We start from the raw sequence: 15,117 nt of genomic DNA, 5'->3' as shown, positions 1-15,117 counted from the left end.
TTCACTTCACAAATATTAATTTCTTCATTGCACCATTCGTGAATTTTGGTTAATGCCCAATAACATGCTTACAGTTATGTATATGAAGGGCTCGGTGCAAAAAGGAACTAACCCTCAAAAAGTTGTTTTCGAAATATTAGCATTTGAAAGTTTGAAAAAATCCATAAATCTGAACATTGTTTGTATTACTTACGTGAAATTTAAAAGATTTCGTAATTCCGCGTTGCACAATTTAATGGTTCAATCCTATTAATTTCGAAGATCCACTGTCTTCATTCACAAAAGGGTACGGCGTTTGAAGCGGAGATGGTACCGCGTCAGTACATTGTTTGTTCCCGGGCGGCGGTGGTTGTGATTTTTCCCGTTCGGCAGCACTGGCGCGCACATCTTGGTTTGCGTCATCTGCTTCCTGTTGTCCGGTGGCGTTGCCAGTTGGGGGTTGGGGGGCTGGGCCGTGTTGCTCGGTAATGTGCCGTTCCTGTTCCCCGCGTGGCTGGAGGGGGGTCGAGTATGTGTATAGCATCTTTTCTTTTTCAGGTCGGGGATCTTTCTGAGGACAGGGTGCCAAGTTGGGTGTGCTTGTCCATTGTCCAGGTTTAGTGCTGGTTTCTGCTGGATGATAGCATGGGTTTCTTTGATGGTGTTTTCTATGACAGAGCCGGTTGGGTGAAGTATGGATATGGAGGAGATGGTGTGGTTGGTGGAGTGGAGGTGTTGGGAGAGGCCTGATTTAGGTGTGTCGTTTTTGGAATCTTTTACATGTTCGTTAATCCGTTCTTGGACGGTGCGGATGGTTCTGCCAATGTAGGTGTTGTGGCATTGGCATGTGGTCTTGTAGACACCGGGGGATGCAAGTTTGGGTAGGTAGTATCTCTTGAAGTTGGGTAGTGCCCTTCCGATTTGGGATATGGGTTTGTGTGCTACTCGGATGTTGAAGGGTTTGAGGGCCTTGGCAAATTTTCCAGATGTGGTGGGGTGGTATGGAAAGGCGATCCATTTGGGTTTAGGATTTTGGTTCGGGTTATCTCTGTTTCTTGGATGTCTGAACTGGGTTTCTGTTTTTGCGCACCACATGGATAGTTGGCGCTCGGTGTAACCGTTGTTTTGGCCTATTTCCGTTACGCACGCTATTTCATCTTGCAGGTCATCTACTGTGCAGCTGTGTGTGAAGGCTCTTCTGTAAAAGTTCATCCATACTCCAGCTTTCTGTTTTGGTGGGTGGTTGGATTTTGCATGGATATACTGGGTGCCCGAACCTGGTTTCCTGTATACGGATGTGACGAACTTGTCTTGGAGTCGTCGGATGCTGAGGTCGAGAAAGTTGAGGCGGCCATTTTGTTCCCTTTCAACGGTGAAGTTTATGTTGGGATGTATGTTATTGAGGGCAGTTAGGAGAAGGGTTAGGTCCTCTTCCTGTTTGTAAATGACTATGGTGTCATCGGCATATCTTTTGTATCTTATATGAGCAAACTCTGGTTGGGTGAGAATTGACTTCTCGGCCACATGCAGCACTATGTTGGATAGGGGTGCAGAAAGGGGGTTGCCCATCGCTAGGCCCCCTGTCTGGTGGAAGAAACTGTCCTCGAACTGGAAATAGTTGTGGGTGAGGCAGGCTTGTAGAAGGTTGCAGATTTCATCAGTTACAAATGGAGGCGTGTTATTGCTGAGTAGCCAAGTTCTGGTGGAGTCAAGTGCAAGGCTGATCGGGATGGAGGAGTACATGTCCACTACGTCTATGCTGGCTAGTTTGCAGTTGTCGGCTTTCACAAAAGAGGTGACAAATTCTTTTGCCTCGAGGCTGTTTTTTAGGCAGTAGGTGAGTTTGTCATTGTGGGCGGTCAGTTTCTGGAGGAGCCATTTGGTTAGGTGGACACTTGGTTGATTGAAGCCGGCCACTATGATTCTCAAGGGGGTTCCTGGTTTGTGAGTTTTTGGTATGCCATATGCACAGGGAAGGCTGGGGTGGGTGTTCCTTAGTTTCTTCTTTTCACTATCTTGAAGGAGGGCACAGTTATCTATGGCTCGGCGGATGGCTGTATTGTATCTGCTAGTGGGGTCACGTTTCAGCTTTTTGTACCCGTCAGAGTTTAGTTTTGCTTGCATTTTGTCACTGTATTGGCCTTTTCCCATTATGATGTATTGATTACCCTTGTCCGATTTTATGCACCAACATCCGAACCAAAATCCTAAACCCAAATGGATCGCCTTTCCATACCACCCCACCACATCTGGAAAATTTGCCAAGGCCCTCAAACCCTTCAACATCCGAGTAGCACACAAACCCATATCCCAAATCGGAAGGGCACTACCCAACTTCAAGAGATACTACCTACCCAAACTTGCATCCCCCGGTGTCTACAAGACCACATGCCAATGCCACAACACCTACATTGGCAGAACCATCCGCACCGTCCAAGAACGGATTAACGAACATGTAAAAGATTCCAAAAACGACACACCTAAATCAGGCCTCTCCCAACACCTCCACTCCACCAACCACACCATCTCCTCCATATCCATACTTCACCCAACCGGCTCTGTCATAGAAAACACCATCAAAGAAACCCATGCTATCATCCAGCAGAAACCAGCACTAAACCTGGACAATGGACAAGCACACCCAACTTGGCACCCTGTCCTCAGAAAGATCCCCGACCTGAAAAAGAAAAGATGCTATACACATACTCGACCCCCCTCCAGCCACGCGGGGAACAGGAACGGCACATTACCGAGCAACACGGCCCAGCCCCCCAACCCCCAACTGGCAACGCCACCGGACAACAGGAAGCAGATGACGCAAACCAAGATGCGTGCGCCAGTGCTGCCGAACGGGAAAAATCACAACCACCGCCGCCCGGGAACAAACAATGTACTGACGCGGTACCATCTCCGCTTCAAACGCCATACCCTTTTGTGAATGAAGACAGTGGATCTTCGAAATTAATAGGATTGAACCATTAAATTGTGCAACGCGGAATTACGAAATCTTTTAAATTTCACGTAAGTAATTTTAAACCGCGTTTACCGCAACCACCATGAATTGTTTGTATTGTTGTATAGTTGATTTCAAAAGTATGTCTGAAGTTTCCAGTTTACATGGACACTTTCAAATGTGGTACAATTATTGCAAAGATGATTAAATTAGTTGTTTTTTTTCAGTTAATTGTTTCCCATTGTTGGTTAGATCCTTATTGCATCACAATCTTCCGTGTCATTTCTGTGGAATAACAACAAATAGGAATGCATGAACATTATATTGTGAACAAAAAAATATACATAAGAATAAAAAATCAAAGTTAATTTTGTAGGGAGAAAAAAATGACATACAAGTTTAATTCATATGCAGTGTCAGCCGAAATATTCTCAGCACTGACACCAAATAGTGGCATATGAATAGCTCGCACAAACTATTCTGAATTCAACTGATCCAGGCCCTCCTAATGTATCAGTAATCAAGTGCATCCAGAATTTCTGCACTGCCCTCGGCAGCTACTTTCGTCGGAACAAGGCTGAGATAAAAATTATGGTATATTGGAGGGATCCATTCCAACAGGGACATTATGTCTGAATATTTCCTGACATCTATGGGAATCTGTTCCTTGTACTTGCATGGCAAATCACTTAGGGGTACCTCTGGCAGTGGACGGCCTCTTTTCTTTAGGGTGCACCTAGCGCATACTAGCGCTTCTTTCGGGTATGAATAACTCTCATGCAGAATATGGCGAGTAGCGGATTCCATCATGAACACCACAGCCTCTTTAAACTTGTGGTGGTTTTCTTGGTAATTGATGCTACAAGTGGTGTGAGATCCTTGAAGTCGGTTTGCTGCATATGTGTTACAAGAAATTTCTTCTTTCTGTTTGTACTGCTGATCACATCTGCCCATTCATCTGTTGTATATTGTATATTATAGGAAAATGTGAATGACCTCCTGGAAGATTGTCCCTTTGTGTAGGAACGTTTCGTATTTTGAATTCTAATATTTTGCATGAGGTATGTGTTCTGTGTTGCATAATCAGCCAAGTCCTAGAATGTGTGAAAAATGAACTCTGCATCCCTCTTAATTTTGTTCCAGCACTTCTTTGGACAAGTACATGGCTCACCCATCTTCCTGGCTGAAACAACATCCTTTGTGTGCCCGGATGTGTACTTCTCCCCTTTATTTCTTCTTCTCTTACGTGCCACTCTCTCCCAGTTACCTTGGTCGCATCGTCTCTTTCTGGCTGGAGGATGTTTCACAGGAGATTGCTCTGTCGTCCTTGTGATGTGAAAGTCATTCTGAAATGGATCAGAGTAACAAATTTATTTGAAAATGTAAACTAGCATGAAGCAATAAGTCCAATTCACTTGACAAACAGAAATTTCCGAAACACATCATTTTTGCAAATGACAAAACAATTCTGATTATTTATCTTTACATTATTTCTACAATACCTTTCCTGTTGATTGACTGATTGATTTGTTGTTTTAAGTCTACTTTGTGCACAGTAAGGCTAATCGGGACTGGACCTACAGTTTAAAGTGGAATCCGAACCACTATGTGCCTCCACCGTGAATTGCACCTGGGACCCCTTGATTACAAGGCGACGACGCTACCACTGCGCCATCCGGAAGGCCACCTTTCCTATTCTATACGATTTATCGCAATGTCCTTGATGGTACGTTGTCAGAATTTGTCATTATTAGGGAACCATGTACGTGTGTCATGTCGATTTCTTCGTGATTAATCATTTCAGCAATATGGTGCTAACCTACATTCATTATGTTAGCAGCTGTTGTCATCAGAATAAGTTCATGATTTTACTGTACCAACTTGCAAGAGGCCTGACAAATGCATAGTGAGCTGATTTGTGCATTAACATGCACATCACAATGCACACTTACCAACCGTTTTCACTGTGCCCAAGTCTGAGACAATAAGGTATTAACCAACATTTTCAAAAAATACCAAAATAAAAACTTCTTTCTTATCTCAGAGTCTGTGCTTTCGCTGCTCGACACTCCACACACATAGTCTGGGTCATCAAAGCTATTGTCACCACACAGAGGGCCATTTTCCTCAACAGAATCACAAATATATGAGGAGGTGCTCTGCAGACCTTCCTTGTTATCCGACATTTTCCTGTGGCTTGACACCTTGTTGCACAGAACTTTCCGTTCGTACGTTCCTTTCGGGGTACCATGTGATTGCCCGATAATGTGACACAGCACCAGCACCACTTCTTGGTGAATGCAGCAGATGTTCATGCCGCACGTACTGCACGGTGTATCTCAATTTTGACAGAAGTGAGGGTTAGCTCCTTATTGCACCGAGCCCTTCATATATGTTCTGGCATGTAAACACAATAGTCCATAACCTGCCAGGACAAAGTACAAAAATACCTTCAGGTTTTTGCTTTTAGATGCCAGTTATTAATCAACAGTTCATCCACTCTAGTTTTTGGACTTTTAACCACTGTTATTTTTTAAATAGATTTACCTACGTTTCGGAGGCTGAATCTGCCTCCGTCTTCAGGGTAGCGTGTTAAATCATATAAATGGTTGCCTTGGATGATTATTCTTGGTGGCCTAGGCTCCACCGCATCTGTCGGTCGCAAGGACCTCTATATACAAAAAGTTGCCAGGTAGGATTTTCAGTGGCCCAGGCTTCACTTTGTCAGATGACCACGTCAAGGTCACGATCAAGGCTTTGTGTGGCACCGTGAGGTTTCCACCTTGATCTCTGGGTACTGGACCGCCCCGGATTGCATGTTGACGTAAAGCGGGGTTGGTGTGCAATGTGTATGAATAGTCTATAGAGACTATGCGTGAGATCTTATGTGTGTGGAGGGATAGTGTCCGAATTGTGTACCCTGGTCCCGTTGTTGTTTGTGATTTTTGTACAATTTGTTCACTGTTTTTTAGTGTTTATGTTGTGTTCTGTGGGTCTGATCTCTAGGCTGGGTTGACTGATCGGTTCTGTTCTTGTTGTCAGATGCGATGCTTCCTTGCATTTATGGTGTAAACCAGTACTAATTCTTAACCATGTTACCACAGTAAATTTCTCAATGCTAATTTGGGAACGGTTATTTTCTTAGGTGCAAGAATTTTCATGTGGTACATGAACATCTAAAAATTGTTTAACTTTTGCCACATGTATCTAAATTGTATTGTGCCAAGGTTACGTATTTTCAAAGTATCAAGAACTTCCAAAAATTCTCAATTATTATTGATACCCACTCGCAAAAATTCTCGATTATTATTGATACCCACTCGCTTATTTAGTTATGCCCCCTTTTCACTTCAAAACAAAAGGCTTCACTGTGATTATGTGGAAGGCGAACCCATCCATTATTTCGTCAGTTTTCATACTTTTGCATGAGTAAATGCAAGACCATCACTTTGATTCATTTTTTGCACTACTCTTGACACACTTATCGAATAACCTATAATGTTCATTGGGTATGCATCTTGAAATTCATATACAGGGTGTTTCTAAAGTTCGTTTCCAATGCGTAGGAGGTGATTCCACAAGTGAAAAAAAAACACAGAAGTTCATGTGACGAAATACTGAAAATGGCACCCAATCAGATTTATTAAATTGGGAAATAGTGCGAAGATTATATTTACAAGGAAATAGTGGCACAGCGGCGTTCCACAAAAAAATGTGGCATGCTCTATTCAAAAAAGCACATGACAGATATTTGAAGTTGATGCAGAAGGGATTCCCCAAAGGAAGCGAATGGGTCTGTTGAAGTCATGGGGGTAGGGAAGGGTTTAACGAGATGTGTTATCCATGGAAAGTGATATGTGGAGACTGAAAACCAATAAGAAAACAAACATCTGTAGTGGACTTCACCATTCCGTAGAAAACAAAGATGATGGTGATGCTGCACTAGGTTGCATATGTGTCGACATGTTTACTGTGTGCAGAGTGGAGGTGCCAAGGTAACCACATCACAGACGATTTTCAAACTGTCTGCTATTAACTTCCACACAGAGATGACAACGCCGAATCAACGATTGTCTAATGCGAGCAAACAACCGTGCGTTGTCTGCTATCGTCACTGCGGTGACATTAATTCTTGCAACTAGATTCTCGGCTGATATGACAGGTGTTTCGTATGTGAGGTGCTTCATCTCTCCCCATAGAACAAAATCCAGGGGAGTGATGTCCAGCAATCTTGCTGGTCACGGCACAGGCCCACCACTACCAATACACTGATTGTGGAACAAGCCATTGAGGAAGTGATGCACATTTTGGTCAAAATGTATGGTGCACCATTCTGTTGGAACCATAGTCCTTGCCTCAGTGCCAAGGGCACATCCTCCAACAGTTCAGGTAAAACATCACTAAGAAATGCATGATATGTGCCACCACACAGGCGAACAGGGAAAATGTATGGCCCAATCAGATGGTCATGCACTATCCCACACCACACATTACCCGAAAACCTGTGCTGATGGTGTGCCATGAGAATTGCATGTGGATTTGCAAAATTCCAAACGTGACTGTTTTACTATTGACCATGCCCGTTTTAGTGAACGTTGCTCCATCGGTCCACAACACCCTGTTCGCAAAATTCAGGATAGTTTCCATCTGATGCAAAAACCATTGGCAAAACACCACACATGGGCCAAAGTCCTGAGGTAAAAGGTCTTGTACCTTTTGGAGTTTGAAAGGGTACGTCCCCTCTTCGGACAGGACGTGCCACACATTAACATAGGAGGTGTTGTGAGCACTGGCTATAGTGGGCATACTGGTGTCAGGATGATCTCTGGCAGCATTTAACACTGCAAACTGATCTGTGCGCACACTTTGTGGTCTTCCAATTTGTGGGCAGGGTGGTAGCACTCATCCTGTTTCGTGAAGTCGAGTATGCACTTTTTGAAAGATGGTGTGTAATGTCAGCCTTCTATTTGGAAAACATTCCCCATACAAACACCGTGCTGCATGGCTATTAATTCCTGTCTCGTGATAAATGAGTTGTATGTCTGCCAGCTCCTGTGCGGTGTATGCAGCCATTCCTATTGCTGGATATCTGCTGACCCGTAGACGACGAACACAATGTACAATGTACACAATGGGCCTTGCCTATTGATAACACCTAGCATTTGGCTATTGCGAGGTTTGCCCAATTCCCCAAGTTCACATCCTTCCACTCGTATGTATTCAACCTCAAACGTGTGATGGTAAACTGAAGCACGTTGATGCTGATATTGCAGTACTTGAAGCATGAATGGCAGCGACCAGTGCTTTCCTGCCAGAAAAAAACTACTGTGTTAGCTCTCCTAGTGGGAAATGCCAAACTCAAGGTCACGCTTCAGCTTTTCTGCATGTGGGTACGTACAAATATCGACAACACAACATCACGACCAAAAACATTGCTCACATTACATCACCTGGGTCGCCCATGCTTATCACTCCATAAAATCCCAAAAACTTCAACAGACCCATTCACTTCATTTGGGAATCCCTTGTGCATCAAGTTCACACATCTGCCATTTATTTTTTTAATAGAGCATGCTGCATTTCTTTGTGGAACGCCCTTCGTCACGGTCATGTTGTCCGTTGTTCCACTATTTACTTCTAAACATAATTTTCGCACTTTTTGTCACTTCATTAAATCCGAATGGATGCCATTTTCGACATTTCGTCACATGAACTTCTGTGTTTATTTTCACTTGTAGAATCACCTCCTATGCTTTGTAAACGAAACTTTAGAAACACTCTGTATACTTGCCAATCGTGAATTAGGTTATCATAAGTTCCAACAATTGATGCATGCTGTACCATTCCAAACAATGAATCCTCTTATTTGAAAATGATACAAAGATGATAAAATTTGCATCATAAAATTGTGGAAAAAAGTAATTTGCTGTATAACATGAAGACCTGGGTGATCTGACCCCCCCCCCCCCTGCACTTTGTTGCACCTTTGCTTCCAAACACATAGTGCATGTGCTACAAAGTATGTAAGTAGCGCCATTTAATAAGTTATATCAATCCATCCATGCATATCCTGAAACTTCACCAAGCATCCCCCAGCTAGAAATTTTCACATCATTCACTGGCTAATGCAATGACAATCTACATTGTGTTGAAATGCAGAAAACAATAAGGGCAACCTAGAGTGAATTACTGCAAAAGTGAGAATAATTTTTGACTGACCTTAATAGATTTGGCAAAAGTTGGAGAAAAATATTGCATAACCAATAATATATTTACATTGTTCAAAGTATGTCTTTAATGACAGTCCCTTCAGTGATCTGTAAATCTCGGTAACTAATTCCTTTTTTTTTTTCTTCAGATATCTGAACAAGAACTACATGGAAGGACAGAGCCAAGATGTCCCATGGTCAGTTACACTACTACCTTCAGGAGAATTAAGGGAACAAGAGTGGCCAAAAGACAATACAGAATGTGTCCATAGACAAGGTAACTTTGAACCTAAACCTTCACCAAAATACTCTAAAACAAAGGAAGATATTGAAGATACCAAGCACTGTAACAGGAGAAGACAAGATACCTCGTCATTGTTCAACCAAGTTTTCTCCAAGGAAGGAAATTGCAGTACTCATTCAAATGTCCATGCAAGGGAGGAGTTTTTTAATCACTCAGTTTGCAAGGGAAAATTTATTCCTGAAGATAACCTTTACACACAAGAAAGGGTTCACACTAAAGATAAACCTTTTAATTGCTCAATTTGCAACAAAGATTTTACCTGGAAATCAAGCCTTAATATTCACATGAGGGTTCACACCAAGGAGAAACCTTTTAAGTGTTTAATTTGTAACAAAGGTTTTGCCTTGAAAGGAGATGTTAATGTTCATGTGAGGATTCACACCAAAGAGAGGTCTTTTAAGTGTTCAATTTGCAACAAAGAATTTAGTCAGAAAGATAGCCTTAATATGCATATGAGCATTCACACCAAAGAGAAACCTTTTAAGTGTTCAATTTGCAACAAAGATTTTAGCCAAAAAGGAGCTCTTAATGTGCATATGAGAGTGCACACCAATGTGAGGCCTTTTAAGTGTTCAATTTGCAACAAAGAATTTTCTCGGAAGGATAAGCTTAATATACATGTGAGGGTTCACACCAAAGAGAGGCCTTTTAAGTGTTCAATTTGCAACAAAGAATTTTCTCGGAAAGATAAGCTTAATATACATGTGAGGGTTCACACCAAAGAGAGACCTTTTAAGTGTGCATTTTGCAACAAACAATTTACTCAGAAAGGTATCCTAAATATGCATATTAGGATTCACACCAAAGAGAAGCCTTTTAAGTGTTCAATTTGCAACAAAGATTTTGGCCGGAAAGGATCTCTCCATGTGCATGTGAGGACTCACACCAAAGAGAAACCTTTTAAGTGTTCAATTTGCATCAAAGATTTTGCCCAGAGAGATAAACTTTCTCTACATGTGAGGAGAGTACATCTCGAAGGGAAACCACTAAGGCTATGCTCACAAGGTAAATAGTGAATTGGTAGAGGCACATATTTTTGGTAAATGAAAAAGCAAAATTTCGGTACAAAAACTGAGTAAATTTCGGGTTCAAAAGCGGTACATAAAATAAAATATCGGTGTTATAGTGGTGAAAAATTGGATGAAAAGTGGTATATAAAAAGACATTTTGGTTTTAATTGGGAATATAATCCTAAATTTGATTTAAAAACTACACTTATTCCACAGAATTAACATTTCACTTCTAATAGCACATTTATGTAGTTATCAGAGTATTATGTTTATTTCTGTGTAAAGGAGTCCATTTTTGCTTCTCCAATATTAACTGCAGAATTAATCAATTTTCCGGGAATTGTATAACTCTCAGGATAATTCAGACCTCGGAAGGTGCCGCATCATTGAATAAACTGTAAATTTCATGTTTAAGAGTTAATTTCGCTTTTTGCAGTTCATTTCGCATTATTTCGTGACAAAACATGGTCACAAAATGCATCTCACACCTTTCAAAAACATGAAAAATTAACACTACAATGTGTTTTTTCAAATTTCGTGTTTTCGTCAAAAACGAAATATGCATGCCCCTATGAATTGGTAAACTGTGATTGCTAGAAGGATTTAATTATCTCCTGGTAGTGTTTCTAAATGTAAATTACATTGAAATGTCTTTAAGTTTGTCTGCATCTCACTTGCAGTAGGATGCTGATCTATGTTTTATAAAAATCAGTTGTTGCCATCTACAAATCGAGCTATATTTTTTTGGTCAAGCAGAGATCTCACCTATCCTTTGTAATGCCCTGGACATTACACTGTGGTTCGTTGCAGTTTAGTTGAAATGTTGTGTTTGTTCATTTTTTAATTTGGCAAATATTAATGACTTCATAGACAACTAGTGTCAGATGGCCAGATAAACTACTCTTGATATACCAGGACCTGACAACATTTGACAAATGGAGAGATTTATCAACAAGATGAAAATGATGATAGCAACAGTTTAACAATGGCAAAAGTTTAACAATGGCAAAAAAAAAGTTGTCGAAATAATTGTAATATCTGGTTTAAAGTTTGATTGCTGTAAGTAAGTGTGTTTTCAAAAATATACCTTACATTTAGGTGAATAATAAGTTTTCATTTTCACACCTTGTGATCGCAGGAGTCTTGTCACGACATGACGAGTAAAGGGAAAGATTCCACGTTAGACTGAAAGGTACGTAACAGGAATTATTTGGCACCCAACGTAGGAGCGCGAAGTGAAAAATAACTTTGATCGCCTATTAGTGAAATAATATTCGCGTGTGGCTTGAACTTTGTGATTCGCATGCGATTTTAGATTGTGTGATTTAGTTTCTGACTGCTGAAGCTTCAGAGACTTTCGTGGGTAGCTTCAGTTTATGTTATTTGGTTTCGTGCATCTGAAATTTCAGAAAATTTCGCATGTGACTTCAGTTTATGTATATTACAGACATTCACATACGGTTTGGGCTTACGTTGTAAAGTGCAGTGAAGCTTGGCATTAGTGATGATATTGGCCATGTTAGCCGTTCTTAAGGTAGCCCAAGCTTGAAACAGTTTCCTCGACAGAGACTACTAAGGAGTATTAGGAAAGTTGCTGGGAATGCAGAAGAGGTTGTTGAGGAGTGAGAGCAAGAAGTATAAGATGGCTGATTTGATGTGCTGCCAAGATGTTAGCAGAATGGAGGAAGAAGTGGCACAGTGTTACAAGTGTTCAATGGAGTTTCATTTTAAGTGTGCCGAGTTTCTTCAGCCCAATTCTGCTGTATTCAGCAGAAGAGTTGAAGTGTAAGAAATGCAATCAAAAGGCAATACCGAGCACTGCAGGAAAGGAGATTACATTGATGGATGTGTTACGGCTATTGGAAGTGCAAAGAGAGGAAAGGAAGGGAGAGATAGAAGAAAGAGATAGGAAATTAGAAGAAGAAAGGAAGAGAGAGATCGGAAAATGGAAGAGAGATATAGGAAATTAGAAGAAGAAAGGAAAAAAGATAAGGAAGATTTAGTAAGAATAATTGAGGATGGAAGGATGAAAGATAGCAAAGAGAGAAAGGCATATAAGGAAGATCAAGACCGTAAATTATCAGAAATTTATCAAAAGATAAGTCTTCTTTTTCTAAAGATGAATTAATTTCAAATTGTAAACGAAATAAGGATGACTTAAGCAGAGTTATAGATGAGGGAAGAAAAGCAGATAAAAAGGAACTTGATAAAAGGTGGGGAGAAATGAATCAACAATTAAATGATCAGAGAGATAAGCTAGGTCAGGAAATAGATGAAAGGAAAGAAGATAAAGAAATGGTCTTAGGAAAACTTCGAGAACATGAAAGGAAGGAAGAAGAAAGGGAAGAGCAGATTATTGGAGCCCTTAGAGCATTGGAATTGAATAAAGAAGAAAGGAAAAAAGATAAAGAGGAGCGACAATTAGAAAGAAAGAAAGAAAGATAAAAAAGAAAGGCAACAGGAAAGAGCTAAGGAGAAAGAGAAAAAAGAAAATGAAAAAAGAAAGGCAAAGAAGCTGGAGATAACAGGATGAGGAAGAAAGAAAAGGTAGTATTACATGGTAATACGAATTTAACTGAAGATAGCTCTACATCCTCAGAAGAATACTCACATGCCAAAGGGTCCGATACTCGAAAGTGGAACAAAGAACACTACAACCGAAGGAATGGAAAGTTTTTAGACGAGATGTGCGAACCTGTTGATAATGCTAGTTACAATCGCTATTTTAGAATGGCTGATGTCAATTCACTCGCAAAGTTCAGTGGCGAAATTAATTTAGTTTCAGCAGAAAGGTATTTAGAAGGCCTTATAACATATATGGACTTGGTGCGGATGCCTATGGAGTATCGCCTAAAGGTGTTATCGTCCTTGATGCAAGGAAAAGCTAAAGCTTGGCTGATAGCCAATGAAAGGAAGTGGAGGACTTTTGAACAGTTCTGTGTGGCATTTAGAAAACAGTACGCCTGTCCAGAAGCCAAGCAGAGAGAAATGCAGACTCTGAGGAACTGATGGTACACTAAGGGTTCTGGCTTAAATCTGGGAGAATATTGTTGGGAGATTTATGCCAGCTACTGTAATCTGACTGAAGAGTAGTTTTGCACATGATAATAAGTCAGCTACCACACCGAATAAGGCAACTGGTTTTGACCAGAGATCCAGCTAATATAGATCAGTTAGCAAAACTTCTTAGGCAGGTATAAAGCATCCAAAATCCAGGATAGCTGGAGGAACGAGCTGCCTAGATGGGAAGATATGTGTCAGGGTTCTCCAAAGGTTAGGTACACTAGTTTTGTCAGACCTTCTCCAGACAACAATGAAGTTTGGAACTTCCAAAAATTCTAACCGTTTGTTCCAGAATGAATGGCCACCAAAATTCTAACCGTTTGTTCCAGAATGAATGGCCAAACAACTTGAGAGATCGCAGACCAGCGAGGAATAATTGGTACAAAAATCAGACTACACTTATAACGATGACTGGAAAAGAAATCGTGGAACCAATAGTAGAATAGAATGTGCAGTACAAACTGATGTATCTCTAGGCTGTCGAGACTCCAGCTTAAACCCTTGTGCTAATATTGGGGATAGTACTGCACCAAGAACATTTGGTTTAAACACAAGGCTCTTGTTTGGGAGTGGTGCTCTCTCATTCACAACGAATGCCTGTTTGCAGTTATATGATTATGAGAGCGAAGATCAGTATATAATGGAAGACCCTTGAGAAGTTCTATTTTTAAATTTGTCTGCAGATGAGATAGTTTTGAAGAATATTAATTTTTCGGCTTTGACAGAAATGAACTCTTTAGTTAAGAAACCTGAAATTGTTGCGGATATTCTGGGGACTTTATTTGTATATTAGACTCCAGAAGTGAATGCACTCTTATGAATTGCCGAGTTTGGTTAGACCTATGGGATCGACTTCCTGGCTTAAAATTACAAAAATGCCCTGGAATTAAGCTGAGAGACTTTGCTGGCAAGGAGCAATCTAGGATTATGAGATGTAGAGAAATTAGTTTTGAGATTTCTGGATGTTTCTTTGAACATTTGGTTGATGTAGTAAAAAATTTAGAAGCTGAATTGTTGTTTGGGTATCCCTTTATGAAGAAATACAGAGCTACTTTGGACACTGGAGCTAATAAATTGTATTTATCTACAAATGATCAATTAATTGAAGAGGATTTAGTCCAAGAAGAGGATATAGATGTGGGAAAGTCGACAGAAGGGACTACCACGATCAATTATATTAGATCCTCAGAAGAAACTAATCAAGATGTGAGATAAATCTATATTCTGCAGAACCAGTGTATTCTAACCCATATCCGATTCCGATGCCAAGAGGAGAAAAATTAGAAGAGGAGTTAGGAAAGTGGAAAGCCTGGGGAGTGATTCATGAAACCAATCCACCATATCTGAATCCAATGTTGGTAGTGGACAAACCTGATGGTTTGGTCAGTCCATGTATTGATTTTCGCAAGCTCAACAAAATTATAATTTATACAAGAAGTACAGTGCTGCAGCTTCAAGAATCCTTACAGAGATTTCGTGGGAAGAAATTCTTCAACAGCCTAGATTTGGCCACAGGATATTTACAGATCCCGATAAAGTACCAAGGGAAGAACGAAGCTCCGCCACCAGTAGCAGTAGCTTGGTTTGATGCTTCCTTAT

At 40.7% G+C, this 15,117-nt stretch overlaps 1 protein-coding gene across 2 annotated transcripts in view; it reads left to right on the top strand.

Moving 5' to 3' along the window:
- Positions 1 to 10,784, top strand: part of LOC145999610 (uncharacterized) — a 120,665-nt gene extending 109,881 nt beyond the window's left edge. Inside the window, exon 4 of one of the 2 annotated variants that reach the window (XM_083136677.1) lies at positions 9,291 to 10,784. In XM_083136677.1, the coding sequence (XP_082992803.1) occupies positions 9,291 to 10,458 (1,168 nt within the window). In that variant the 3' untranslated portion in view covers positions 10,459 to 10,784. The remainder of the gene's footprint in view (positions 1 to 9,290) is intronic. The other variant, XM_083136678.1, reaches the window with a different exon arrangement.
- Positions 10,785 to 15,117: the final 4,333 nt, after the last annotated feature.

This window comes from Lepisma saccharinum, chromosome 15 (genome assembly GCF_977018435.1).
Source record: "Lepisma saccharinum chromosome 15, izLepSacc3.1, whole genome shotgun sequence".
NCBI lineage: Eukaryota > Metazoa > Arthropoda > Insecta > Zygentoma > Lepismatidae > Lepisma > Lepisma saccharinum.
This window is presented reverse-complemented; position numbering and strand designations above follow the sequence as displayed.